Source organism: Somniosus microcephalus, unplaced genomic scaffold, assembly GCF_052327205.1.
Source record: "Somniosus microcephalus isolate GS21.2 unplaced genomic scaffold, FLI_Smic_1.0 unresolved_chr6, whole genome shotgun sequence".
Taxonomy (NCBI): Eukaryota; Metazoa; Chordata; class Chondrichthyes; order Squaliformes; family Somniosidae; genus Somniosus; species Somniosus microcephalus.
The window spans coordinates 12,306,775-12,334,274 of record NW_028225184.1 but is presented as its reverse complement, the minus strand read 5'-3'; the positions used below and the strand labels follow the sequence as shown (position 1 = coordinate 12,334,274).

Below are 27,500 nucleotides of genomic sequence, written 5' to 3'. Positions count from 1 at the left end.
GTACCATTCTGGTCAATCTCCCCTTAACCTTCTCTGCTCTAAGGAGAACAATCCCAGCTTCTCCAGCCTCTCCACATAACTGAAGCCCCTCATCCCTGGTACCATTCTGGTCAATCTCCCCTTAACCTTCTCTGCTCTAAGGAGAACAACCCCAGCTTCTCCAGTCTCTCCACGTAACTGAAGTCCCTCATCCCTGGTACCATTCGGGTCAATCTCCCCTTAACCTTCTCTGCTCTAAGGAGAACAATCCCAGCTTCTCCAGTCTCTCCACGTAACTGAAGTCCCTCATCCCTGGTACCATTCGGGTCAATCTCCTCTTAACCTTCTCTGCTCTAAGGAGAACAACCCCAGCTTCTCCAGTCTCTCCACGTAACTGAAGTCCCTCATCCCTGGTACCATTCTGGTCAATCTCCCCTTAACCTTCTCTGCTCTAAGGAGAACAACCCCAGCTTCTCCAACCTATAAAATTCTGAGGTGGATTGACAGGGTAGATGCTGAGAGAACGTTTCCCCCTTGGCTGGGGAGCCTAGAACCAGGGGTCACAGTCTCAGGATAAGGGGTCGGCCATTTAGGACTGAGATGAGGAGGAATTTCTTCACTCAGAGGGCGGTGAATCTTTGGAATTCTCTGCCCCAGAGGGCTGTGGAGGCTCAGTCATTGAGTATATTCAAGGCTGAGATCTTTGGACTTTAGGAGAATCAACGGATAGGACTGCAAAGTCTGGGACCCTTCATCATAGAAACACAGAAGATAGGAGCAGGAGTCGGCCATTCGGCCTCTCGAGCCTGCTCCGCCATTCAATGAGATCATGGCTGATCATCCAAATTCAGTACCCGGTCCCTGCCTTCTCCCCATATCCCTTGATCCCTTTAGCCTTAAGAAATATATCCAACTCCTTCTTGAATATATTTAATGAATTGACCTCCACTGCCTTCTGTGGTAGAGAATTCCACAGGTTCACCACTCTCTGGGTGAAGAAATTCCTCCTCATCTCTGTCCTAAATGGCTTACCCCTTATCCTTAGACTGTGACCCCTGGTTCTGGACTCCCCGACCATCAGGAACATCCTTCCTGCATCTAGTCTGTCCAGTCCTGTTAGAATTTTATAAGTTTCAATGAGATCCCCTCTCATTCTTCTAAACTCCAGCGAGTATAAGCCCAATCGACCCAATCTCTCCTCATACGTCATTCCTGCCATCCCAGGTATCAGCCTGGTGAATCTTCGCTGCACTCCCTCCATGGCAAGAACGTCCTTCCTCAGATAAGGCGACCAAAACTGCACACAATACTCAAGGTGTGGTCTCACCAAGGCCCTGTACAACTGTAGCAAGACATCCTTGTTCCTGTACTCGAATCCTCTCGCTACGAAGGCCAACATACCATTTGCCTTCTTAACCGCCTGCTGCACCGACGATCAGCCGTGATCTCGTTGAATGGCGAAGCAGGCTCGAGGGGGCTTGTGATCGACTCCGGCTTCTACGTCTTTGTGTTCTTATGAGTCCAGGAGAAATTTCTTTACCCAGACACTGGAGAGAATGTGGAGACAGAGAGAGTGCGAGAGAGAGTGACAGAGAGAGAGTGACAGAGAGAGAGAGAGAGAGACAGAGAGAGAAAGAGAGAGAGTGCCAGGACAGTGACATCGTAGCACAGAGAATTCGACCCAACACAATTGTCACTAAGCAAAAGGAAAAATATCTGTCATATTGGGCAGAAACAACAAAAACCCAAAACAAACTCAATTGCTACTTGGCCCTAAACAGACAATACAACATGGCTGATTACCTGACCATGGTAAAGGATAGCAAATTGAGAAAAACCTTGACAAGGTACAGACTTAGTGAGCATAGCCTGGCTATCGAAAAAGGTAGACACAGGCAGACCAGGCTGCCAAGAGAGGACAGGATATGCTCTCACTGCAGTCAGGGAGTGGTGGAGACAGAGATGCACTTTCTCACAGCTTGTAGAAAATATCAGGGCATCAGGGAGAATTTCTACCCAAAATTCACAATAATATGCCCTGAATTCAGAACTTTGAATGACGACCAAAAACTCCCATACCTACTAGGGGAAGAGAGAAATTGTGTAACCTTAGCGGCACACTATGTTACAGCTTGCCATAAACAGAGGGACAACCATTAAATCTAAGATAAGAGTATATATAAATTATACGAATGTATATTTATACACTCAGGGATATATCTGTTTATACACTGTATGGATAGATCTGTGTTTATGTGTTCAACCATAAATGTTTTTCGATGCTTTGGCAACATAAGATGTACCTTGTCATGCCAATAAAGCGATTTGAATTGAAATGAATGCGAGAGAGAGTGACAGAGAGAGAGACAGAGAGAGAGTGACAGAAAGAGAGAGAGAGACAGAGAGAGAAAGAGAGAGGGTCTGGCAATGGAATAGGGGGTCCCCCTCTGTCAGTGGTGCTCAGCACCCCACTCTGGGAGCTGGGATCCGCTCGCTTAGCACTCGCTGCCAAACAGTTAACGGGGGGGACAAGAGAGAATATGACAAGTATTCTGTGGGATAAGGAGTTTGAAATGGCACAGTCCCACGGAGCTGCTACATTAACATAAGGCAATACAGGCCTTCTGTGTTCCAGCCACGAAAGTGGGTCTCATCTCACCATAAACAATGGACAGAAGGTGGGAGGAGAGCGGCCGAGGCATGAGCGCGATTCATCGACAGAACTGCCCTGAGAGCAGTCTCTGACAGAGAGAGAGAGAGAGGGAGAGAGAGAGAGGCAGAGAGAGAGAGAGACAGAGAGAGACAGAGAGAGAGGCAGAGAGAGACAGAGAGAGAGACAGAGAGAGAGAGAGAAAGACAGAGAGAGAGAGAGACAGAGAGAGAGAGCGAGAGAGACAGAGAGAGAGAGAGACAGAGAGAGAGAGAGAGAGACAGAGAGAGAGGCAGAGAGAGACAGAGAGAGAGACAGAGAGAGAGAGAGAAAGACAGAGAGAGAGAGAGACAGAGAGAGAGAGCGAGAGAGACAGAGAGAGAGAGAGACAGAGAGAGAGAGCGAGAGAGACAGAGAGAGAGAGAGACAGAGAGAGAGACAGAGAGAGAGAGAGACAGAGAGAGAGAGAGAGAGAGACAGAGAGAGAGAGCGAGAGAGACAGAGAGACAGAGAGAGAGAGGGACAGAGAGAGGGAGAGACAGAGAGAGGGAGAGAGAGAGACAGAGAGAGAGAGAGACAGAGAGAGAGAGAGAGAAAGGGAGAGAGAGACAGAGAGAGAGAGAGGCAGAGAGAGAAAGGGAGAGAGAGAGACAGAGAGAGAGAGAGACAGAGAGAAACATAGAAGATAGGAGCAGGAGTAGGCCATTCGGCCCCTCGAGCCTGCTCCGCCATTCAATGAGATCATGGCTGATCATCCAAATTCAGTACCCTGTCCCTGCCTTCTCCCCATATCCCTTGATGCCTTTAGCCTTAAGAAATATATCTAACTCCTTCTTGAATATATTTAATGAACTGGCCTCCACTGCCCTCTGTGGTAGAGAATTCCACAGGTTCACCCACTCTCTGGGTGAAGAAATTCCTCCTCATTTCTGTCCTAAATGGCTTACCCCTTATCCTTAGACTGTGACCCCTGGTTCTGGACTCCCCCGCCATCGGGAACATCCTTCCTGCATCTAGTCTGTCTAGTCCTGTTAGAATTTTATAAGTTTCAATGAGATCCCCTCTCATTCTTCTAAACTCCAGCGAGTGTAAGCCCAATCGACCCAATCTCTCCTCATACGTCATTCCTGCCATCCCAGGTATCAGCCTGGTGAATCTTCGCTGCACTCCCTCCATGGCAAGAGAGACAGAGACAGAGAGAGAGAGAGAGAGACAGAGAGAGAGAGAGACAGAGAGAATCACAGATTTATAGAATGATACAACACAGAGGGTGGCCATTCGGCCCATCGTGTCCGTGCCGGCCCGTTGACCGAGCTCTCCAATTAGTCCCACTCCCTGCTCTTTCCCCACAGACCTGCGAATTTTCCCCTTCAAGTATTTACCCAATTCTCTTTTGAAAGTTACTATTGAATCTGCTTCCACCGCCCTTTCAGGCAGCGCATTCCAGATCACAACAACTCGCTGCGTAAAAACATTCTCCTCATCTCACCAACTCTGATTCTTCATCTCTAATCTGTGTCCTCTGGTCACCGACCCTCCTGACACTGGAAACAGTCTCTCCTTATTTACTCTATCAAAACCCTTCATAATTTTGAACACTTCTATCAAATCTCCTCTTAATATTCTCTGCTCCAAGGAGAACAACCTCAGCTTCTCCAGTCTCTCCACGTCACTGAAGTCCCTCATCCCTGGAACCATTCTGGTCAATCTCCCCTTAACCTTCTCTGCTCTAAGGAGAACAATCCCAGCTTCTCCAGTCTCTCCACGTCACTGAAGTCCCTCATCCCTGGTACCATTCTGGTCAATCTCCCCTTAACCTTCTCTGCTCTAAGGAGAACAACCCCAGCTTCTCCAGTCTCTCCACGTCACTGAAGTTCCTCATCCCTGGTACCATTCTGGTCAATCTCCCCTTAACCTTCTCTGCTCTAAGGAGAACAACCCCAGCTTCTCCAGTCTCTCCCCGTAACTGAAGTCCCTCAGCCCTGGTACCATTCTGGTCAATCTCCCCTTAACCTTCTCTGCTCTAAGGAGAACAACCCCAGCTTCTCCAGTCTCTCCACGTCACTGAAGTCCCTCATACCTGGTACCATTCTGGTCAATCTCCCCTTAACCTTCTCTGCTCTAAGGAGAACAATCCCAGCTCCTCCAGTCTCTCCACGTAATTGAAGTCCCTCATCCCTGGAACCATTCTGGTCAATCTCCTCTTAACCTTCTCTGCTCTAAGGAGAACAATCCCAGCTTCTCCAGTCTCTGCACGCAACTGAAGTCCCTCATCCCCGGTACCGTTCTGGTCAATCTCCTCTTAACCTTCTCTGCTCTAAGGCGAACAATCCCAGCTTCTCCAGTCTCTCCACGTAACTGAAGTCCCTCATCCCTAGAACCATTCTGGTCAATCTCCCCTTAACCTTCTCTGCTCCAAGGAGAACAACCCCAGCTTCTCCAGTCTCTCCACGTAACTGAAGTCCCTCATCCTCGGTACCATTCTGCTCAATCTCCCCTTAACCTTCTCTGCTCTAAGGCGAACAACTCCAGCTTCTCCAGTCTCTCCACGTAACTGAAGTCTCTCATCCCCGGAACCATTCTGATCAATCTCCTCTTAACCTTCTCTGCTCTAAGGAGAACAACCCCAGCTTCTCCAGTCTCTCCACGTAACTGAAGTCCCTCATCCCCGGTACCATTCTGCTCAACCTCCCCTTAACCTTCTCTGCTCTAAGGCGAACAACCCCAGCTTCTCCAGTCTCTCCACGTAACTGAAGTCTCTAATCCCCGGAACCATTCTGATCAATCTCCCCTTAACCTTCTCTGCTCTAAGGAGAACAACCCCAGCTTCTCCAGTCTCTCCACGTAACTGAAGTCCCTCATCCCTGGTACGATTCTGGTCAATCTCCCCTTAACCTTCTCTGCTCTAAGGAGAACAACCCCAGCTTCTCCAGTCTCTCCAGGTATCTGAGGTCCCTCATCCCGGGTAACATTCTGGTCAATCTCCCCTTAACCTTCTCTGCTCTAAGGAGAACAACCCCAGCTTCTCCAGTCTCTCCACGTAACTGAAGTCCCTCATCCCCGGTACCATTCTGGTCAATCTCCCCTTAACCTTCTCTGCTCTAAGGAGAACAACCCCAGCTTCTCCAGTCTCTCCACGTAACTGAAGTCCCTCATCCCCGGTACCATTCTGGTCAATCTCCCCTTAACCTTTTCTGCTCTAAGGAGAACAACCCCAGCTTCTCCAGTCTCTCCACGTAACTGAAGTCCCTCATCCCTGGTACCATTCTGGTCAATCTCCCCTTAACCTTCTCTGCTCTAAGGAGAACAACCCCAGCTTCTCCAGTCTCTCCACGTAACTGAAGTCCCTCATCCCTGGTACCATTCTGGTCAATCTCCCCTTAACCTTCTCTGCTCTAAGGAGAACAACCCCAGCTTCTCCAGTCTCTCCACGTCACTGAAGTTCCTCATCCCCGGTACCATTCTGATCAATCTCCTCTTAACCTTGTCTGCTCTAAGGAGAACAACCCCAGCTTCTCCAGTCTCTCCACGTAACGGAAGTCCCTCATCCCTGGTACCATTCTGGTCAATCTCCGCTTAACCTTCTCTGCTCCAAGGAGAACAATCAACAATCCCAGCTTCTCCAGTCTCTCCACGTAACTGAAGTCCCTCATCCCCGGTACCATTCTGGTCAATCTCCCCCTTAACCTTCTCTGCTCTAAGGAGAACAACCCCAGCTTCTCCAGTCTCTCCACGTAACTGAAGTCCCTCATCCCTGGAACCATTCTGATCAATCTCCGCTTAACCTTCTCTGCTCGAAGGAGAACAATCCCAGCTTCTCCAGTCTCTCCACGTAACTGAAGTCCCTCATCCCTGGAACCATTCGGATCAATCTCCCCTTAACTATCTCTGCTCTAAGGAGAACAACCCCAGCTTCTCCAGTCTCTCCATGTAACTGAAGTCCCTCATCCCCGGTAACATTCTGGTCAATCTCCCCTTAACCTTCTCTGCTCTAAGGAGAACAACCCCAGCTTCTCCAGTCTCTCCACGTAACTGAAGTCCCTCATCCCTGGTACCATTCTGGTCAATCTCCCCTTAACCTTCTCTGCTCTAAGGAGAACAACCCCAGCTTCTCCAGTCTCTCCACGTAACTGAAGTCCCTCATCCCTGGTACCATTCTGATCAATCTCCCCTTAACCTACTCTGCTCTAAGGAGAACAACCCCAACTTCTCCAGTCTCTCCACGTAACTGAAGTCCCTCATCCCTGGAACCATTCTGGTCAATCTCCCCTTAACGTTCTCTGCTCTAAGGAGAACAACCCCAGCTTCTCCAGTCCCTCCACGTAACTGAAGTCCCTCATCCCTGGAACCATTCTGGTCAATCTCCCCTTAACCTTCTCTGCTCTAAGGAGAACAACCCCAGCTTCTCCACGTAACTGAAGTCCCTCATCCCTGGTACCATTCTGGTCAATCTCCTCTTAACCTTCTCTGCTCTAAGGAGAACAATCCCAGCTTCTCCAGTCTCTCCACGTAACTGAAGTCCCTCATCCCTAGAACCATTCTGGTCAATCTCCCCTTAACCTTCTCTGCTCTAAGGAGAACAACCCCAGCTTCTCCAGTCTCTCCAAGTATCTGAGGTCCCTCATCCCGGGTAACATTCTGGTCAATCTCCCCTTAACCTTCTCTGCTCTAAGGAGAACAACCCCAGCTTCTCCAGTCTCTCCACGTAACTGAAGTCCCTCATCCCCGGTACCATTCTGGTCAATCTCCTCTTTACATTCTCTGCTCTAAGGAGAACAACCCCAGCTTCTCCAGTCTCTCCAAGTATCTGAGGTCCCTCATCCCGGGTAATATTCTGGTCAATCTCCTCTGCACCCTCTCCAAGGCCTCCACATCCTTCCTAAAGTGCGGTGCCCAGAATTGGACACAATACTCCAGTTGGGGCTAAACCAGAGATTTGTAAAGGTTTAGCAAGACTCCCTTGCTTTGGAATTCAATGCCTCGATTAATAAAGCCAAAGATCCCATACCCTTTCTTGACCATCTTATCAACTTGCACTGCCACCACCTTCAAAGATTGGTGAATAAGCACGAGAAAAGTACTTCAGGAAATCCCGTAGTGCTTCACAGCCAGTGAAGTACTTTTGAAGTGTAGTCACTGTTGTAATGTAGACACCCAATTTGCGCGCAACAAGCTCCCACAAACAGCAATGAGATAATGACCAGATCATCAGCTTTTGATATGTTGGTTGAGGGATAAATATTGGCCCCAGGACACTGGGGAGAACTCCCCCCCGCTCTTCTTCGATTTAGTGCCTTGGGATCTTTTACGTCTACCTGAGAGGGCAGACGGGGCCTCGGTTTAACGTCTCGTTCGAAAGACGGCTCTTCCGACAGTGCAGCGCTCCCTCAGTGCTGCCCCTCCGACAGTGCGGCGCTCCCTCAGTACTGCCCCTCTGACAGTGCGGCGCTCCCTCAGTACCGCCCCTCCGACAGTGCGGCGCTCCCTCAGTACTGCCCCTCCGACAGTGCGGCGCTCCCTCAGTACAGCCCCTCCGACAGTGCGGAGCTCCCTCAGTACTGCCCCTCGGACAATGCGGCGCTCCCTCAGTACTGCCCCACCGACAGTGCGGCGCTCCCTCAGTACTGCCCCTCCGACAGTGCGGCGCTCCCTCAGTACTGCCCCTCCGACAATGCAGCGCTCCCTCAGTACTGCCCCTCCGACAGTGCGGCGCTCCCTCAGTACTGCCCCTCCGACAGTGCGGCGCTCCCTCAGTACTGCCCCTCCGACAGTGCGGCGCTCCCTCAGTACTGCCCCTCCGACAGTGCGGCGCTCCCTCAGTACAGCCCCTCCGACAGTGCGGCGCTCCCTCAGTACTGCCCCTCCGACAGTGCGGCGCTCCCTCAGCACTGCATGGGGGAGTGTCGGCCTGGAGTTGGGGCTGATGGCTCTAGAGTGGGGCTCGAACCCACGGCCTTCTGTCTGAGGGGCGAAAGAGTGACACTACTGAAGCAAGACTGAGAGGGACAGAAAGAGCGGGAGAGAGAGAGAGAGAAAAATACAGAGAGAGACAGGGAGAAACAGAGACAGAGAGAGACAGACAGAGAGCGAGATGGACAGATACAGAGAGAGATGAACAGTCACAGAGAAAGCACAACTGAGGGGATCTTTCTATAGGTTGCGTGAGATGGCATGCGCTGCTATATAAATGCAAGTCTTTTTTTATTCGTTTATGGGGTGTGGGCATCGCTGGCAAGGCCAGCATTTATTGCCCATCCCTAGTTGCCCCTTGAGAAGGTGGTGGTGAGCCGCCTTCTTGAACCGCTGCAGTCCCGTGTGGCGAAGGTGCTCCCACAGTGATGTTAGGGAGGGAGTTCCAGGATTTTGACCCAGCGACGATGAAGGAACGACCGATTATATTTCCAAGTCAGGATGGTGTGTGACTTGGAGGGGAACTTGGAGGTGGTGGTGTTCCCGCGCGCCTGCTGCCCTTGTCCTTCTAGGTGGAAGAGGTCGCGGGTTTGGGAGGTGCTGCCGAAGAAGCCTTGGCGAGTTGCTGCAGTGCATCTTGTAGATGGTGCACACTGCAGCCACGGTGTGCCGGTGGTGGAGGGAGTGGATGTTTAAGGTGGTGGATGGGGTGCCAATCAAGCGGGCTGCTTTGTCCTGGATGGTGTCGAGTTTCTTGAGTGTTGTTGGGAGCTGCACTCATCCAGGCAAGTGGAGAGTATTCCATCACACTCCTGACATGTGCCTTGTAGATGGTGGAAAGGCTTTGGGGAGTCAGGAGGTGAGACACTCGCTGCAGAATACCCAGCCTCTGACCTGCTCTTGTTGCCACAGTATTTATGTGGCTGGTCCAGTTAAGTTTCTGGTCAATGGTGACCCCCCAGGATGTTGATGGTGGGGGATTCAGCGATGGTAATGTCGGTGAATGTCAAGGGGAGGTGGTTAGACTCTCACTTGTTGGAGATAGTCATTGCCTGGCACTTGTGTGGCGCGAATGTTACCTGCCACTTATCAGCACAAGCCTGAACGTCGTCCAGGTCTTGTTGCATGCGGGCATGGACTGCTTCATTATCTGAGGAGTTGTGAATGGCACGGAACACTGTGCAGTCATCAGCGAACATCTCCACTCCTGACCTTATGTTGGAGGGAAGGACATTGATGAAGCAGCTGAAGATGGTTGGGCCTAGGACACTGCCCGGAGGAACTCCTGCAGCGATGTCCCGCGGCAGTGATGATTGACCTCCAACCACCACAACCATCTTCCTTTGTGCTAGGTATGACTCCAGCCAGTGGAGCGTTTTCCCCCTGATACCCATTGATGCCACACTCGGTCAAATGCTGCCTTGATGTCAAGGGCAGTCACGCTGACCTCACCTCTGGAATTCAGCTCCTTTGTCCATGTTTGGACCAAGGCTGTAATGAGGTCGGGAGCCGAGTGGTCCTGGTGGAACCCAAACTGGGCATCATTGAGCAGGTTATTGGTGAGTAAGTGCCGCTTGATAGCACTGTCGATGACACCTTCCATCACTTTGCTGATGATTGAGAGTAGACTGATGGGGCGGTAATTGGCCGGGTCGGATTTGTCCTACTTTTTGTGGACAGGACATACCTGGGCAGTTTTCCACATTGTCGGGTAGATGCCAGTGTTGTAGCTGTACTGGAACAGCTTGGCTAGAGGCACGGCTAGTTCTGGAGCACAGGTCTTCAGCACGATAGCCGGGATGTTGTCGGGGCCCATAGCCTTTGCTGTATCCAGTGCGCTCAGCCGTTTCTTGATATCACGTGGGGTGAATCGAATTGGCTGAAGACTGGCTTCTGTCATGGTGGGGACCTCGGGAGGAGGCCGATATGGATCATCCACTCGTCACTTCTGGCTGAAGACGGTTGCAAACGCTTCAGCCTTGTCTTTTGCACTCACGAGCTGGGCTCCACCATCATTGAGGATGGGGATATTCATGGAGCCTCCTCCTCCTGTTAGTTGTTTAATAAGAACATAAGAAGTAGGAGCAGGAGTAGGCCATACGGCCCCTCGGGCCTGCTCCGCCATTCAATAGGATCATGGCTGATCCGAACCTAGACTCACGTCCACTTCCCTGCCCTCTCCCCGTAACCCCTAATCCCCTTATCAGCTAGGAAACTGTCTGTCTCCGTTTTAAATTTATTTAATGTCGCAGCTTCCACAGCACTCTGAGGTAGCAAATTCCATAGATTTACTACCCTCTGAGTGAAGAAGTTTCTCCTCATCTCAGTTTTGAAAGGGCAGCCCCTTATTCTAAGATTATGCCCCCTAGTTCTAGTCTCACCCATCAGTGGAAACATCCTCACCGTATCCACCCGATCAAGCCCCCTCACATATGTTTCGAAAAGATCGCCTCTCATTCTTCTGAACTCCAATGAGTAGAGGCCCAACCTACTCAACCTTTCCTCATACGTCAACCCCCTCATCTCCGGAATCAACCGAGTGAACCTTCCCTGAACTGCCTCGAGAGCAAGTATATCTTTTCTTAAATATGGAAACCAATGGTCCGCCACCATTCACGACCGGGTGTGGCAGGACTGCAGAGCTTTGATCCATGCTCTCGTACGCTTCGGTGAAGGTGTTGACGATGGTTTGGAGTTGATCAGCCATGATCTTACTGAATTGTGGAGCAGTTTCGAGGGGCCGAATGGCCGACACCTGCTCCTATTTCTCACACACACCACAGAAAGACTTGCAGTACCATCGCACATCTCACACACACCCCACACAGAGCATGCCAGGAGCCAACATACCATTTGCCTTCCTAATTGCTTACTGTACCTGCATGCTGTATGGAGTTTAACTTTCTCTCTCTCTCTGTCTCTCTCTTTCGCTCTGTCTGTCTGTCTCTCTCTGTCTCTCTATCTCTGTCACTCTCTCTGTCTCTATCTCTGTCTCTCTCTCTTTGATCTGATCCGTTGGCTGTGGGATCGCTTAGCCCTGTCTATAGCATGCTGCTTTCCGCTTTTTAGCACGCACGTGGTCCCGTGTTGCAGCTTCCCCAGGTTGACACCTCATTTTTAGGTACGCCTGGTGCTGCTCCTGGCATGCTCTGTGTGGGGTGTGTGTGAGATGTGAGATGGTACTGCAAGTCTTTCTGTGGTGTGTGTGAGATCATAAGGAATAGGAGCAGGTGTCGGCCATTCGGCCCCTCGAAACTGCTCCACCATTCAGTCGCCAGGCAGGAGTGTTCCCTCCCAGTCGGGGAACACTTCAGCAGTCAAGGACATTCAGCCTCAGATCTTCGGGTAAGCATTCTCCAAGGCGGTTTTCGAGACACACGACAATGCAAAATCGTAGAGCAGAAGCTGATAGCCAAGTTCTGCACTCATGAGGATGGCCTCAACCGGGATCTTGGGTTCATGTCACGCTACATGTAACCCCACCTGACGTAGGGTCATCCAGACTCGAGTCATCGTTGGCTTGTTCTCTCCACACAGATGCGGCCGGACCTGCTGTGATTTCCAGCAAAAAAAAATGTTTTTTGTCTGTTTTTTTGTTTTTCATACAGACCCCAGCATCTGCAACATTTGACCCCTTGTGACCCCACCTCATTGTTCTTTGTAATGTTTTCCTGACTGACCTGTTTGGACACCATTCACACCTTTGATTGCTGTGATTATCTCTCTGCTGAGGTGTGATAAATGGCAGTTAGAAAGATTACCTGTAAACATCTGACAGTATTCTCTGACTATATAAACTGTGTCTTTATGCATCTCTCTACTTCACCTGACGAAGGAGCAGCGCTCCGAAAGCTTGTGATTTCAAATAAAGCTGTTGGACTATAACCTGGTGTTGTGTGATTTCTTACATTTGACCATTCAGTAAGATCAACTCCAAACCATCGTCAACACCTTCACCGAAGCGTACGAGAGCATGGGCCTTACACTAAACATCCGTAAGACAAAGGTCCTCTACCAACCTGTCCCCGCCACACAGTACTGCCCCCTGATTATCAAAATCCACGACAAGGCCTTGGACAACGTGGACCACTTTCCATACCTGGGGAGCCTACTAAGAGATTAGCGTGCAAAATTAAGGCACATGGGATTGGGGGCAAGGTATTGACTTGGATAGAGAACTGGTTGGCGGACAGAAAGCAAAGAGTTGGAATAAACGGGTCGTTTTCCGAGTGGCAGGCAGTGACTAGTGGGGTACCACAAGGATCGGTCCTAGGACCCCAGCTATTCACAATATATATTAATGATCTGGACGAGGGAATTGGATGTAATATCTCCAAATTTGCAGACGACACAAAGCTGGGTGGGAGGGTAAGCTGTGAGGAGGATGTCGTGAAACTCCAGTATGATTTGGACAGGTTGGGTGATTGGGCAGAAACATGGCAAATGCACTATAATGTGGATAAATGTGAGGTTATCCACTTTGGTGGCAAAAACAGGAAGGCAGATTATTATTTGAATGGCAATAGATTGGGAGAAGGGGAAGTGCAAAGAGACCTGGGTGTTATTGTGCACCAGTCGCTGAAGGTAAGCATGCAGGTGCAGCAGGCGGTTAAGAAGGCAAATGGTATGTTGGCCTTCGTAGCAAGAGGGTTCGAGTACAGGAACAAGGATGTCTTGCTACAGTTGTACAGGGCCTTGGTGAGACCGCACCTTGAGTATTGTGTGCAGTTTTGGTCACCTTATCTGAGGGAGGACGTTCTTGCCATGGAGGGAGTGCAGCGAAGATTCACCAGGGATGGCAGGAATGACGTATGAGGAGAGATTGTGTCGATTGGGCTTATACTTACTGGAGTTTAGAAGATTGAGAGGGGATCTCATCGAAACCTATAAAATTCTGTCAGGCCTGGACAGACTAGATGCAGGAAGGATGTTTCGGATGGCCGGGGAGTCCAGAACCAGGGGTCATAGTCTAAGGATAAGGGGTAAGCCATTTAGGACTGAAATGAGGAGGAATTTCTTCACCCAGAGAGTGGTGAACCTGTGGAATTCTCTGCCACAGAGGGCGGTGGAGGCCAATTCATTAAATATATTCAAGAAAGAGTTGGATATATTTCTTAAGGCTAAGGGGATCAAGGGATATGGGGAGAAGGCAGGGACAGGGTACTGAATTTGGATGATCAGCCATGATCTCATTGAATGGCGGAGCAGGCTCGAGGGGCCGAATGGCCTACTCCTGCTCCTATCTTCTATGTTTCTATGTAACAAGGGCAGACATCGATGACGAAGTCCAACACTGCCTTCAGTGTGCCAGTGCAGCCTTCGGTCGCCTGAGGAAGAGAATGTTTGAAGACCAGGACCTCAAACCCGGCACTAAGCTCATGGTCTACAGAGCAGCAGCGATACCCACCCTGCTGTATGCCTCAGAGACATGGACCATGTACAGCAGGCACCTCAAAGTACTGGAGAGGTACCACCGACGCTGCCTCCGCAAGATCCTGCAAATCCATTGGCAGGATAGGCGCACCAACGTCGGTGTTCTCGCTCAGGGCAACATCCCCTGCATCGAAGCTTTGACCACGCTCGATCAGCTCCGATGGACAGGCCACATTGTCCGCATGCCCGATACGAGACTCTCAAAACAAGCGCTCTACTCGGAGCTCCGACACGGCAAGAGAGCCCCAGGTGGGCAGAGGAAACGCTTCAAGGACACCCTCAAAGCCTCCTTGGAAAAAGTGTAACATCCCCCACCGACACCTGGGAATCCCTGGCCCAAGACCGCACAAAGTGGAGGAGAAGCATCCGGGAAGGCGCCGCACACCTCGAGTCTCTTCGCCGGGAGCAAGCGGGAAGGCAAGTGCAGGGAGCGCACGTCAACCCAAGCACCCCACCCGCCCGCCCCTTCAACCACCGTCTGCCCCACCTGTGACAGAGACTGTGGCCTAGAAATTGGCCTGAGGCGCCCAAGCGGCGCAAAGTTCGCCTGGGCGCTGGAATTTGCGCCGCGATCGGCGCATTAGCGATCGCCGCAAATTCAGTTGAAGTGCCCCTAGAGGGAGACGGGGCGCGGCTCGAGGCGCTCCGCGTCCCTCTCAGGGCGCTGAAAGTGAATTTCGCAGCGCTACGCGCCGCAGCACGCTGTGGTACTGCAGGCCTGCCTCCCACTGTTAAAGGGGAGGGGCCTGCAGCAGCGCGCGCCCCGATCGCGAATGCCGGCAAAAGAGCCCGGCACCAAGGAGAAGTGCCGGGCACCAAGGAGAAGTGCCGGGCTCTCGGGAAACAGCTGGCAATGCCGCGGGGGGGGCGGGGTGCGACCAGGAGGCCGGGGACGGAGGTGCTGGCAGGCGGCCGCCCCACACCTCCACCTTAACTTGCGCCTCTGCCAGCGCAGCAAGGCCCCGTGAACCGGCGAACGGCGATACAGCGGCGTTCCCTACCAAATATCGCGATCGGGGCGCGAATGGGGCGCCGCGCACACCGATGACGTCATCGGTGGCGGCGCAGCGCAAAAAGGCTAACGCCACCATTAGCGCCCCTGCTGAATATCGCGGGAGGCGCAGCCAGTGGCGCTACCGCCACTGACTGCCTCTTTAGGCGCTAACAGGTGGCGCTACTCACCCAATGCCTCCCCCTGTAGGTCCCGCACTGGACTCATCGGTCACCTGAGAACTCATTTTTAATGTGGAAGCAAGTCATCCTCGGTTCCGAGGGACGGCCTAAGAGAAGAGAGGCCTTCGAGCCTGCTCCGCCATTCGATGAGATCATGGCTGATCTTCTGCCTCATCTCCACTCTCACTTGATTCCCCTGGAGTCCTTGAATATTCTCAATGACTGAGCCTCCACAGCCCTCTGGGGTAGAGAATTACAAAGATTCACCACCCTCTGAGTGAAGAAATTCCTCCTCATCTCAGTCCTAAATGGCCGACCCCTTATTCTGAGACTTTGCCCCCTAGTTCTAGACTCCCCAGCCAGGGGGAAACAGCCTCTCAGCATCTACCCTGTCAATCCCCCTCAGAATCTTATATGTTTCAATGAGATCACCTCTCATTCTTCTAAACTCTAGAGAGTATAGGCCCAGTCTACTCAATCGCTCCTCATAGGACAAGTCTCTCTTGCCAGGAATCAGTCTGGTGAACCTTCGTTGCACTGCCTCCAAGGCAAGCATATCCTTCCTTAGACAAGGAGATCAAAACTGTGCACAGTACTCCAGGTGTGGTCTCACCAAGGCCCTGTATAATTGTAGCAAGACTTCCTTATGCTTGAACTCCAACCCCCCTCGCAATAAAGGCCAACATACCATTTGCCTTCCTAATTGCTTACTGTACCTGCATGCTGTAAGGAGTTTAACTTTCTCTCTCTCTTTCGCTCTCTCTGTCTGTCGGTCTGTCTCTCTCTGTCTCCCTATCTCTGTCCCTCTCTCTGTCTCTATCTCTGTCCCTCTCTCTTTCTCTCGCTCTCTCTTTCTTTCGCTCTCTCTCTCTCGCTATTTTTGAATTCCTTTCGACAGCTGGGTGAGAACAATGGACTTCAGATGCGAGAAAATGCAGAGGACTCTCGGCATCTTAAGAATGACAAATCTCCATTGTTCCCCAAACGCTGATCTAAGAGAAAATAATAGATCATTCAGCCCATCGGAGCCACTCCCCATGAACTCCTAACACTCCCATCGAAGCCCATCTCACTGCACTCCTAACTGATCCGTCCTATGCATATTATAGAGAATAGCAGCCCCTGTGTATATTATAGGGAATAGCAGCCCCTGTGTATATTATAGAGAATAGCAGCCCCTGTGTATATTATAGGGAATAGCAGCCCCTGTGTATATTATAGAGAATAGCAGCCCCTGTGTATATTATAGAGAATAGCAGCTCCCGTGTATATTATAGAGAATAGCAGCCCCTGTGTATATTATAGAGAATAGCAGCCCCTGTGTATATTATAGGGAATAGCAGCCCCTGTGTATATTATAGAGAATAGCAGCTCCTGTGTATATTATAGAGAATAGCAGCCCCTGTGTATATTATAGAGAATAGCAGCCCCTGTGTATATGATAGAGAATAGCTGCCCCTGTGTATATTATAGAGAATAGCAGCCCCTGTGTATATTATAGAGAATAGCAGCCCCTGTGTATATTATAGAGAATAGCAGCCCCTGTGTATATTATAGGGAATAGCAGCCCGTGTATATTATAGAGAATAGCAGCTCTGTGTATATTATAGAGAATAGCAGCCCCTGTGTATATTATAGAGAATAGCAGCTCCTGTGTATATTATAGAGAATAGCAGCCCCTGTGTATATTATAGAGAATAGCAGCCCCTGTGTATATTATAGAGAATAGCAGCCCCTGTGTATATTATAGAGAATAGCAGCCCCTGTGTATATTAGAGAGAATAGCAGCCCCTGTGTATATTATAGAGAATAGCAGCCCCGGTGTATATTATAGAGAATAGCAGCCCCTGTGTATATTATAGGGAATAGCAGCTCCTGTGTATATTATAGAGAATAGCAGCTCCTGTGTATATTATAGAGAATAGCAGTCTCTGTGTATATTATAGAGAATAGCAGCCCCTGTGTATATTATAGAGAATAGCAGCCCCTGTGTATATTATAGGGAATAGCAGCCTCTGTGTATATTATAGAGAATAGCAGCCCCTGTGTATATTATAGAGAATAGCAGCCCCTGTGTATATTATAGGGAATAGCAGCCCCTGTGTATATTATAGAGAATAGCAGCTCCTGTGTATACTACAGAGAATAGCAGCTCCTGTGTATATTATAGAGAATAGCAGCCTCTGTGTATATTATAGAGAATAGCAGCCCCTGTGTATATTATAGAGAATAGCAGCCCCTGTGTATATTATAGAGAATAGCAGCCCCTGTGTATATTATAGAGAATAGCAGCCCCTGTGTATATTATAGAGAATAGCAGCTCCTGTGTATATTATAGAGAATAGCAGCCCCTGTGTATATTATAGAGAATAGCAGCCCCTGTGTATATTATAGAGAATAGCAGCCCCTGTGTATATTATAGAGAATAGCAGACCCTGTGTATATTATAGAGAATAGCAGCTCCTGTGTATATTATAGAGAATAGCAGCTCCTGTGTATATTATAGAGAATAGCAGCTCCTGTGTATATTATAGAGAATAGCAGCTCCTGTGTATATTATAGAGAAAAGCAGCTCCTGTGTATATTATAGAGAATAGCAGCTCTGTGTATATTATAGAGAATAGCAGCCCCTGTGTATATTATAGAGAATAGCAGCCCCTGTGTATATTATAGAGAATAGCAGCCCCTGTGTATATTATAGAGAATAGCAGCCCCTGTGTATATTATAGAGAATAGCAGCCCCTGTGTATATTATAGAGAATAGCAGCCCCTGTGTATATTATAGAGAATAGCAGCCCCTGTGTATATTATAGAGAATAGCAGCCCCTGTGGATATTATAGAGAATAGCAGCCCCTGTGTATATTATAGAGAATAGCAGCCCCTGTGTATATTATAGAGAATAGCAGCTCCTGTGTATATTATAGAGAATAGCAGCCCCTGTGTATATTATAGAGAATAGCAGCCCCTGTGTATATTATAGAGAATAGCAGCCCCTGTGTATATTACAGAGAATAGCAGCCCCTGTGTATATTATAGAGAATAGCAGCCCCTGTGTATATTATAGAGAATAGCAGCCCCTGTGTATATTATAGAGAATAGCAGCCCCTGTGTATATTATAGAGAATAGCAGCCCCTGTGTATATTATAGAGAATAGCAGCCCCTGTGTATATTATAGAGAATAGCAGCCCCTGTGTATATTATAGAGAATAGCAGCCCCTGTGTATATTATAGAGAATAGCAGCCCCTGTGTATGTTATAGAGAATAGCAGCCCCTGTGTATATTATAGAGAATAGCAGCTCCTGCGTATATTGTAGAGAATAGCAGCTCCTGTGTATATTATAGAGAATAGCAGCCCCTGTGTATATTATAGAGAATAGCAGCCCCTGTGTATATTATAGAGAATAGCAGCCCCTGTGTATATTATAGAGAATAGCAGCCCCTGTGTATATTATAGAGAATAGCAGCTCCTGTGTATATTATAGGGAATAGCAGCCCCTGTGTATATTATAGAGAATAGCAGCCCCTGTGTATATTATAGAGAATAGCAGCCCCTGTGTATATTATAGAGAATAGCAGCTCCTGTGTATATTATAGAGAATAGCAGCTCCTGTGTACATTATAGAGAATAGCAGCCCCTGTGTATATTATAGAGAATAGCAGCCCCTGTGTATATTATAGAGAATAGCAGCTCCTGTGTATATTATAGAGAATAGCAGCCCCTGTGTATATTATAGAGAATAGCAGCCCCTGTGTATATTATAGAGAATAGCAGCCCCTGTGTATATTATAGAGAATAGCAGCTCCTGTGTATATTATAGGGAATAGCAGCCCCTGTGTATATTATAGAGAATAGCAGCCCCTGTGTATATTATAGAGAATAGCAGCCCCTGTGTATATTAGAGAATAGCAGCCCCTGTGTATATTATAGAGAATAGCAGCTCCTGTGTATATTATAGAGAATAGCAGCCCCTGTGTATATTATAGAGAATAGCAGCCCCTGTGTATATTATAGAGAATAGCAGCCCCTGTGTATATTCTAGAGAATAGCAGCTCCTGTGTATATTATAGAGAATAGCAACCCCTGTGTATATTATAGAGAATAGCAGTCCCTGTGTATATTATAGAGAATAGCAGCCCCTGTGTATATTATAGAGAATAGCAGCTCCTGTGTGTATTATAGGGAATAGCAGCCCCTGTGTATATTATAGAGAATAGCAGCCCCTGTGTATATTATAGAGAATAGCAGCCCCTGTGTATATTATAGAGAATAGCAGCTCCTGTGTATATTATAGAGAATAGCAACGCCTGTGTATATTATAGAGAATAGCAGTCCCTGTGTATATTATAGAGAATAGCAGCCCCTGTGTATATTATAGAGAATAGCAGCCCCTGTGTATATTATAGAGAATAGCAGCCCCTGTGTATATTATAGAGAATAGCAGCCCTGTGTATATTATAGAGAATAGCAGCTCCTGTGTATATTATAGAGAATAGCAGCCCCTGTGTATTTTATAGAGAATAGCAGCCCCTGTGTATATTATAGAGAATAGCAGCCTCTGTGTATATTATAGAGAATAGCAGCCCCTGTGTATTTTATAGAGAATAGCAGCCCCTGTGTATATTATAGAGAATAGCAGCCCCTGTGTATATTATAGAGAATAGCAGCCCCTGTGTATATTATAGTGAATAGCAGCTCCTGTGTATATTATAGAGAATAGCAGCCCCTGTGTATTTTCTAGAGAATAGCAGCCCCTGTGTATATTATAGAGAATAGCAGCCCCTGTGTATATTATAGAGAATAGCAGCCCCTGTGTATATTATAGAGAATAGCAGCCCCTGTGTATATTATAGAGAATAGCAGCCCCTGTGTATATTATAGAGAATAGCAGCCCCTGTGTATATTATAGAGAATAGCAGCCCCTGTGTATATTATAGAGAATAGCAGACCCTGTGTATATTATAGAGAATAGCAGCCCCTGTGTATATTATAGAGAATAGCAGCCCCTGTGTATATTATAGAGAATAGCATCCCCTGTGTATATTATAGAGAATAGCAGCCCCTGTGTATATTATAGAGAATAGCAGCCCCTGTGTATATTATAGAGAATAGCAGCCCCTGTGTATATTATAGAGAATAGCAGCTCCTGTGTATATTATAGAGAATAGCAGCCCCTGTGTATATTATAGAGAATAGCAGCCCCTGTGTATATTATAGAGAATAGCAGCTCCTGTGTATATTATAGAGAATAGCAGCCCCTGTGTATATTATAGAGAATAGCAGCCCCTGTGTATTTTATAGAGAATAGCAGCTCCTGTGTATATTATAGAGAATAGCAGCCCCTGTGTATATTATAGAGAATAGCAGCTCCTGTGTATATTATAGAGAATAGCAGCCCCTGTGTATATTATACAGAATAGCAGCTCCTGTGTATATTATAGAGAATAGCAGCCCCTGTGTATATTATAGAGAATAGCAGCCTCTGTGTATATTATAGAGAATAGCAGCCCCTGTGTATTTTATAGAGAATAGCGGCTCCTGTGTATATTATAGAGAATAGCAGCCCCTGTGTATATTATAGAGAATAGCAGGCCCTGTGTATATTATAGAGAATAGCAGCCCCTGTGTTTATTATAGAGAATAGCAGCCCCTGTGTATATTATAGAGAATAGCAGCCCCTGTGTATTTTATAGAGAATAGCAGCTCCTGTGTATATTATAGAGAATAGCAGCCCCTGTGTATATTATAGAGAATAGCCGCCCCTGTGTAAATTATAGAGAACAGCAGCCCCTGTGTATATTATAGAGAATAGCAGCCCCTGTGTATATTATACAGAATAGCAGCCCCTGTGTATATTATAGAGAATAGCAGCCCCTGTGTATATTATAGAGAATAGCAGCCCCTGTGTATATTATAGAGAATAGCAGCTCCTGTGTATATTATAGAGAATAGCAGCCCCTGTGTATATTATAGAGAATAGCAGCTCCTGTGTATATTATAGAGAATAGCAGCCCCTGTGTATATTATAGAGAATAGCAGCTCCTGTGTATATTATAGAGAATAGCAGCCCCTGTGTATATTATAGAGAATAGCAGCCCCTGTGTATATTATAGAGAATAGCAGCTCCTGTGTATATTATAGAGAATAGCAGCTCCTGTGTATATTATAGATAATAGCAGCCCATGTGTATATTATAGAGAATAGCAGCCCCTGTGTATATTATAGAGAATAGCAGCCCCTGTGTATATTATAGAGAATAGCAGCCCCTGTGTATATTATAGAGAATAGCAGCCCCTGTGTATATTATAGAGAATAGCAGCCCCTGTGTATATTATAGAGAATAGCAGCCCCTGTGTATATTATAGAGAATAGCAGCCCCTGTGTATATTATAGAGAATAGCAGCCCCTGTGTATATTATAGAGAATAGTAGCTCCTGTGTATATTATAGAGAATAGCAGCCCCTGTGTATATTATAGGGAATAGCAGCTCCTGTGTATATTATAGAGAATAGCAGCCCCTGTGTATATTATAGGGAATAGCAGCTCCTGTGTATATTATAGAGAATAGCAGCCCCTGTGTATATTATAGAGAATAGCAGCTCCTGTGTATATTATAGAGAATAGCAGCCCCTGTGTATATTATAGAGAATAGCAGCCCCTGTGTATATTATAGAGAATAGCAGCTCCTGTGTATATTATAGAGAATAGCAGCCCCTGTGTATATTATAGAGAATAGCAGCCCCTGTGTATATTATAGAGAATAGCAGCCCCCTGTGTATATTATAGAGAATAGTAGCTCCTGTGTATATTATAGAGAATAGCAGCCCCTGTGTATATTATAGAGAATAGCAGCCCCTGTGTATATTATAGAGAATAGCAGCTCCTGTGTATATTATAGAGAATAGCAGCTCCTGTGTATATTATAGAGAATAGCAGCCCCTGTGTATATTATAGAGAATAGCAGCTCCTGTGTATATTATAGAGAATAGCAGCCCCTGTGTATATTATAGAGAATAGCAGCCCCTGTGTATATTATAGAGAATAGCAGTCCCTGTGTATATTATAGAGAATAGCAGCCCCTGTGTATATTATAGAGAATAGCAGCCCCTGTGTATATTATAGAGAATAGCAACCCCTGTGTATATTATAGAGAATAGCAGCCCCTGTGTATATTATAGAGAATAGCAGCTCCTGTGTATATTATAGAGAATAGCAGCCCCTGTGTATATTATAGAGAATCGCAGCCCCTGTGTATATTATAGAGAATAGCAGCCCCTGTGTATATTATAGAGAATAGCAGCCCCTGTGTATATTATAGAGAATAGCAGCTCCTGTGTATATTATAGAGAATAGCAGCCCCTGTGTATATTATAGAGAATAGCAGCCCCTGTGTATATTATAGAGAATAGTAGCTCCTGTGTATATTATAGAGAATAGCAGCCCCTGTGTATATTATAGGGAATAGCAGCTCCTGTGTATATTATAGAGAATAGCAGCCCCTGTGTATATTATAGAGAATAGCAGCTCCTGTGTATATTATAGAGAATAGCAGCCCCTGTGTATATTATAGAGAATAGCAGCCCCCTGTGTATATTATAGAGAATAGTAGCTCCTGTGTATATTATAGAGAATAGCAGCCCCTGTGTATATTATAGAGAATAGCAGCCCGTGTGTATATTGTACAGAATAGCACTGTGGGAGGGGCAGTACTGAGGGAGCGCCGCACTGTCGGAGGGGCAGTACTGAGGGAGCGCCGCACTGTGGGAGGGGCAGTACTGAGGGAGCGCCGCGCTGTCGGAGGGGCAGTACTGCGGGAGCGCCGCACTGTCAGAGGGGCAGTACTGAGGGAGCGCCACGCTGTCGGAGGGGCAGTACTGAGGGAGCGCCGCACTGTCGGAGGGGCGGTACTGAGGGAGCGCCGCACTGTCAGAATGGCAGTACTGAGGGAGAGCTGCACTGTCGGAGGGACAGTACTGAGTGAGTGCCGCACTGTTGGAGGGGCAGTACTGAGGGAGCGCCGCACTGTGGGAGGGGCAGTACTGAGGGAGCGCCGCACTGTCAGAGGGGCAGTACTGAGGGAGCGCCGCACTGTCAGAGGGGCAGTACTGAGGGAGTGCCACGCTGTTGCAGCGGCAGTACTGAGGGAGCGCCGCACTGTCAGAGGGGCAGTACTGAGGGAGTGCCACGCTGTTGCAGGGGCAGTACTGAGGGAGCGCTGCACTGTCGGAGGGGCAGTACTGAGGGAGCGCCGCACTGTTGCAGGGGCAGTACTGAGGGAGCGCTGCACTGTCGGAGGGGCAGTACTGAGGGAGCGCCGCACTGTGGGAGGGGCAGTACTGAGTGAGTGCCGCACTGTCGCAGGGGCGGTACTGAGGGAGCGCCGCACTGTCAGAGGGGCAGTGCTGAGGGAGCGCCGCACTGTCGGATGGGCAGTACTGAGGGAGTGCCATGCTGTCGGAGGGGCAGTACTGAGGGAGCGCTGCACTGTCGGAGGGGCAGTACTGAGGGAGCGCCGCACTGTCGGAGGGGCAGTACTGAGGGAGTGCTGCACAGTCGGAGGGGTTGTGTTTCGGAATTTTTTAAAATTCGTTTATGGGTTGTGGGGGTCGCTGTCAAAGCCCATCCCTAATTGCCCTCGAGAAGGTGGTGGTGAGCCGCCTTCTTGAACCGCTGCAGTCCGTGTGGTGAAGGTGCTCCCACAGTGCTGTTAGGGAGGGAGTTCCGGGACGAAACGTTAAACCGAGGCCCCGACTGCCCTCTCGGGTGGACATAAAAGATCCCACTGAAGAATAGCAGGGGAGGTCTCCCCGGTGTCCTGGGGCCAATATTTATCCCTCTATCAACATCACTAAACCAAATGATCTGGTCATTAACACGTTGCAGTTTGTGGGAGCTTGCTGTGCGCAAATTGGCTGCTGCGTTTCCCACATTCCAACAGTGACTACTTTGGAATGGCCTGATGTCATGAATGGTGCTGTATGATAGCAAGTCTGTCAATGTTGTTTAAGTAAATTGACAACCAATTTAACATAGAAACATCGAAGATAGGAGCAGGAGGAGGCCATTCGGCCCCTCGAGCCTGCTCCGCCATTCAATGTGATCATGGTTGATCATCCAAACTCAGTACCCTGTCCCTGCCTTCTCCCCATATCCCTTGATCCCTTTAGCCTTAAGAAATATATCTAACTCTTTCTTGAATATATTTAATGAACTGGCCTCCACCGCCCTCTGTGGTAGAGAATTCCACAGGTTCACCACTCTCTGGGTGAAGAAATTCCTCCTCATCTCAGTCCTAAATGACTTACCCCTTATCCTTAGACTGTGACCCCTGGTTCTGGACTCCCCGACCATCGGGAACATCCTTCCTGCATCTAGTCTGTCTAGTCCTGTTAGAATTTTATAAGTTTCAATGAGATCCCCTCTCATTCTTCTAAACTCCAGTGAGTATAAGTCAAATCGACACAATCTCTCCTCATACGTCATTCCTGCCATCCCAGGTATCAGCCTGGTGAATCTTCGCTGCACTCCCTCCATGGCAAGAACATCCTTCCTCAGGTAAGGCGACCAAAACTGCACACAATACTCAAGGTGTGGTCTCACCAAGGCCCTGTACAACTGCAGCAAGACATCCTTGTTCCTGTACTCGAATCCTCCCACTACGAAGGCCAACATACCATTTGCCTTCTTAACCGCCTGCTGCACCTGCATGCTTACCTTCAGCGACTGGTGCACAAGGACACCCAGGTCTCTTTGCACTTCCCCTTCTCCCAATCTATTGCCATTCAAATAATAATCTGCCTTCCTGTTTTTGCCACCAAAGTGGATAACCTCACATTTATCCACATTATAGTGCATTTGCCATGTTTCTGCCCAATCACCCAATCTGTCCAAATCGTACTAGAGTTTCACGACATCCTCCTCACAGCTTACCCTCCCACCCAGCTTTGTGTCGTCTGCAAATTTGGAGATATTACATCCAATTCCCTCGTCCAGATCATTAATATATATTGTGAACAGCTGGGGTCCTAGGACCGATCCTTGCGGTACCTCACTAGTCACTGCCTGCCACTCAGAAAACGACCCGTTTATTCCAACTCTTTGCTTTCTGTCCGCCAAACAGTTCTCTATCCAAGTCAATACCTTGCCCCCAATCCCATGTGCCTTAATTTTGCACGCTAATCTCTTATGTGGGACCTTATCGAAAGCCTTCTGAAAGTCCAGATACACCACATCCACTGGTTCTCCCTTATCTATTTTACCAGTTACATCCTCAAAAAATTCCAGTAGATTAGTCAAGCATGATTTACCTTTTGTACTGAGGGGCAGTACTGAGGGAGTGCCGCACTGTCGTTGAGACAGTACTGAGGGAGCGCCGTACTGTCGGAGGGGCAGTGCTGAGGGAGCGCCGCACTGTCGGAGGGGCAGTACTGAGGGAGCGCCGCACTGTCGGAGGGGCGGTACTGAGGGAGCGCCGCACTGTCGGAGGGGCGGTACTGAGGGAGCGCTGCACTGTCGGAGGGGCGGTACTGAGGGAGCGCCGCACTGTCGGAGAGACAGTACTGAGGGAGCGCTGCACTGTCGAGGGGCAGTACTGAGGGAGCGCCGCACTGTCGGTGGGGCAGTACTGAGGGAGCGCCGCACTGTCGGCGGGGCAGTACTGAGGGAACGCCGCACTGTCGGAGGGGCAGTACTGAGGGAGCACCGCACTGTCGGAGGGGCGGTACTGAGGGAGCACCGCACTGTCGGAAGGGCAGTACTGAGGGAGCACCGCACTGTCGGAGGGGCAGTACTGCGGGAGCGCCGCACTGTCGGAGGGGCTGTACTGAGGGAGCGCCGCACTGTCGGAGGGGCGGTACTGAGAGAGCGCCGCACTGTCGGTGGGGCTGTACTGAGGGAGCGCCGCACTGTCGGCGGGGCAGTACTGAGGGAACGCCGCACTGTCGGCGGGGCAGTACTGAGGGAGCGCCGCACTGTCGGAGGGGCAGTACTGAGGGAGCGCCGCACTGTCGGAGGGGGCAGTACTGAGAGAGCGCCGCACTGTCGGTGGGGCAGTACTGAGGGAGCGCCGCACTGTCGGCGGGGCAGTACTGAGGGAACGCCGCACTGTCGGAGGGGCAGTACTGAGGGAGTGCTGCACTGTTGGAGGTGCCGTGTTTCAGATGAGACGTTAAACCGAGGCCCCGTCTGCCGTCTCCTGACACTGTTGGAAGAAGAGTAGAGGGAGTTCTCCCCGGTGCCTTGGCCAATATTCCCTCTTAGCACTCACTCGATTTCAGCAGGCGATGGACGGTTGTTCCCTGGGACTTTCCTCTCGATTCTCCTCTTGGACTAGATCTTGTTTCCGGTCTGTTTGATCCTGGCCGCAAATGAGGAGGCGACTTTCGTTTTGGAACTGGAGCTTCCCAGATTTCCAGAACCTGAGAGAGACAGAGGGAGAGAGAGAGAGACATAGAGAGAGAGAGAGACAGAAACAGAGTGAGAGAGAGACATAGAGAGAGAGAGAGACAGAGAGAGAGAGGGAGAGAGACAGAGAGAGAGAGAGACAGCGAGAGAGACAGAGAGAGAGGGAGAGACAGAGAGAGAGAGAGACAGTGAGAGAGGGAGAGAGACAGAGAGAGAGAGAGAGACAGAGAGAGAGAGGGAGAGAGACAGAGAGAGAGAGAGACAGAGAGACAGAGAGAGAGAGAGAGACAGAGAGAGAGACAGAAACAGAGAGAAAGAGAGAGACAGAGAGAGAGAGAGACAGACAGAGAGAGAGAATGAGACAGAGAGAGAGGGAGAGAGAGACAGAGAGTGAGAGAGACAGAGAGAGACAGACAGACAGAGAGAGAGAACGAGACAGAGAGCAAGACAGAGAGAGAGAGACAGAGAGCGAGACCGAGAGAGGCAGAGAGACAGAGAGAGAGAGAAAGAAACAGAGAGAGTGAGAGAGAGAGACACGGAGACAGAGAGGGGGAGAGAGAGACGGAGAGAGAGACAAAGAGGGAGAGGGAGAGAGAGAGAGAGAGAGAGAGAGACAGAGAGAGAGAGAGAGAGAGAGAGACAGCGAGAGAGACAGAGAGAGAGAGAGACAGAGAGACAGAGAGAGAGAGACAGACAGAGAGACAGCGAGAGAGACAGAGACAGAGAGACAGAGAGAGAGAGAGAGAGAGAGAGACAGAGAGAGAGATAGAGAGAGACAGAGAGAGAAACAGAGAAAGAGTTGATTGAGAGTGATCCTAACCTTTGAACTGCCATGAACAGCCCACTGCGATTTAATTGGCTGTACAGCATTTATATTCCTTTTCCCAAATCAAATCTCCCGTGCTCTGGAAGCTGTGACTGATGGTTTTAACCTCTCTCGTCTCAAACATC

General features: G+C 48.9%; 2 protein-coding genes across 3 annotated transcripts in view; one reads left to right on the top strand and one right to left on the bottom strand.

Moving 5' to 3' along the window:
* LOC147087077 (myelin protein P0-like) overlaps window positions 1–27,500 on the top strand; it is a 110,447-nt gene that overhangs the window by 59,881 nt on the left and 23,066 nt on the right. The gene's annotated exons all lie outside the window — the stretch shown is intronic.
* LOC147087078 (myelin protein P0-like) overlaps window positions 1–27,500 on the bottom strand; it is an 80,713-nt gene that overhangs the window by 39,532 nt on the left and 13,681 nt on the right. For both annotated transcript variants that reach the window (XM_085978194.1, XM_085978191.1), the window contains one exon: window positions 26,413–26,563. In XM_085978194.1, the coding sequence (XP_085834320.1) occupies window positions 26,475–26,563 (89 nt within the window). In that variant the 3' untranslated portion in view covers window positions 26,413–26,474. The remainder of the gene's footprint in view (window positions 1–26,412; window positions 26,564–27,500) is intronic.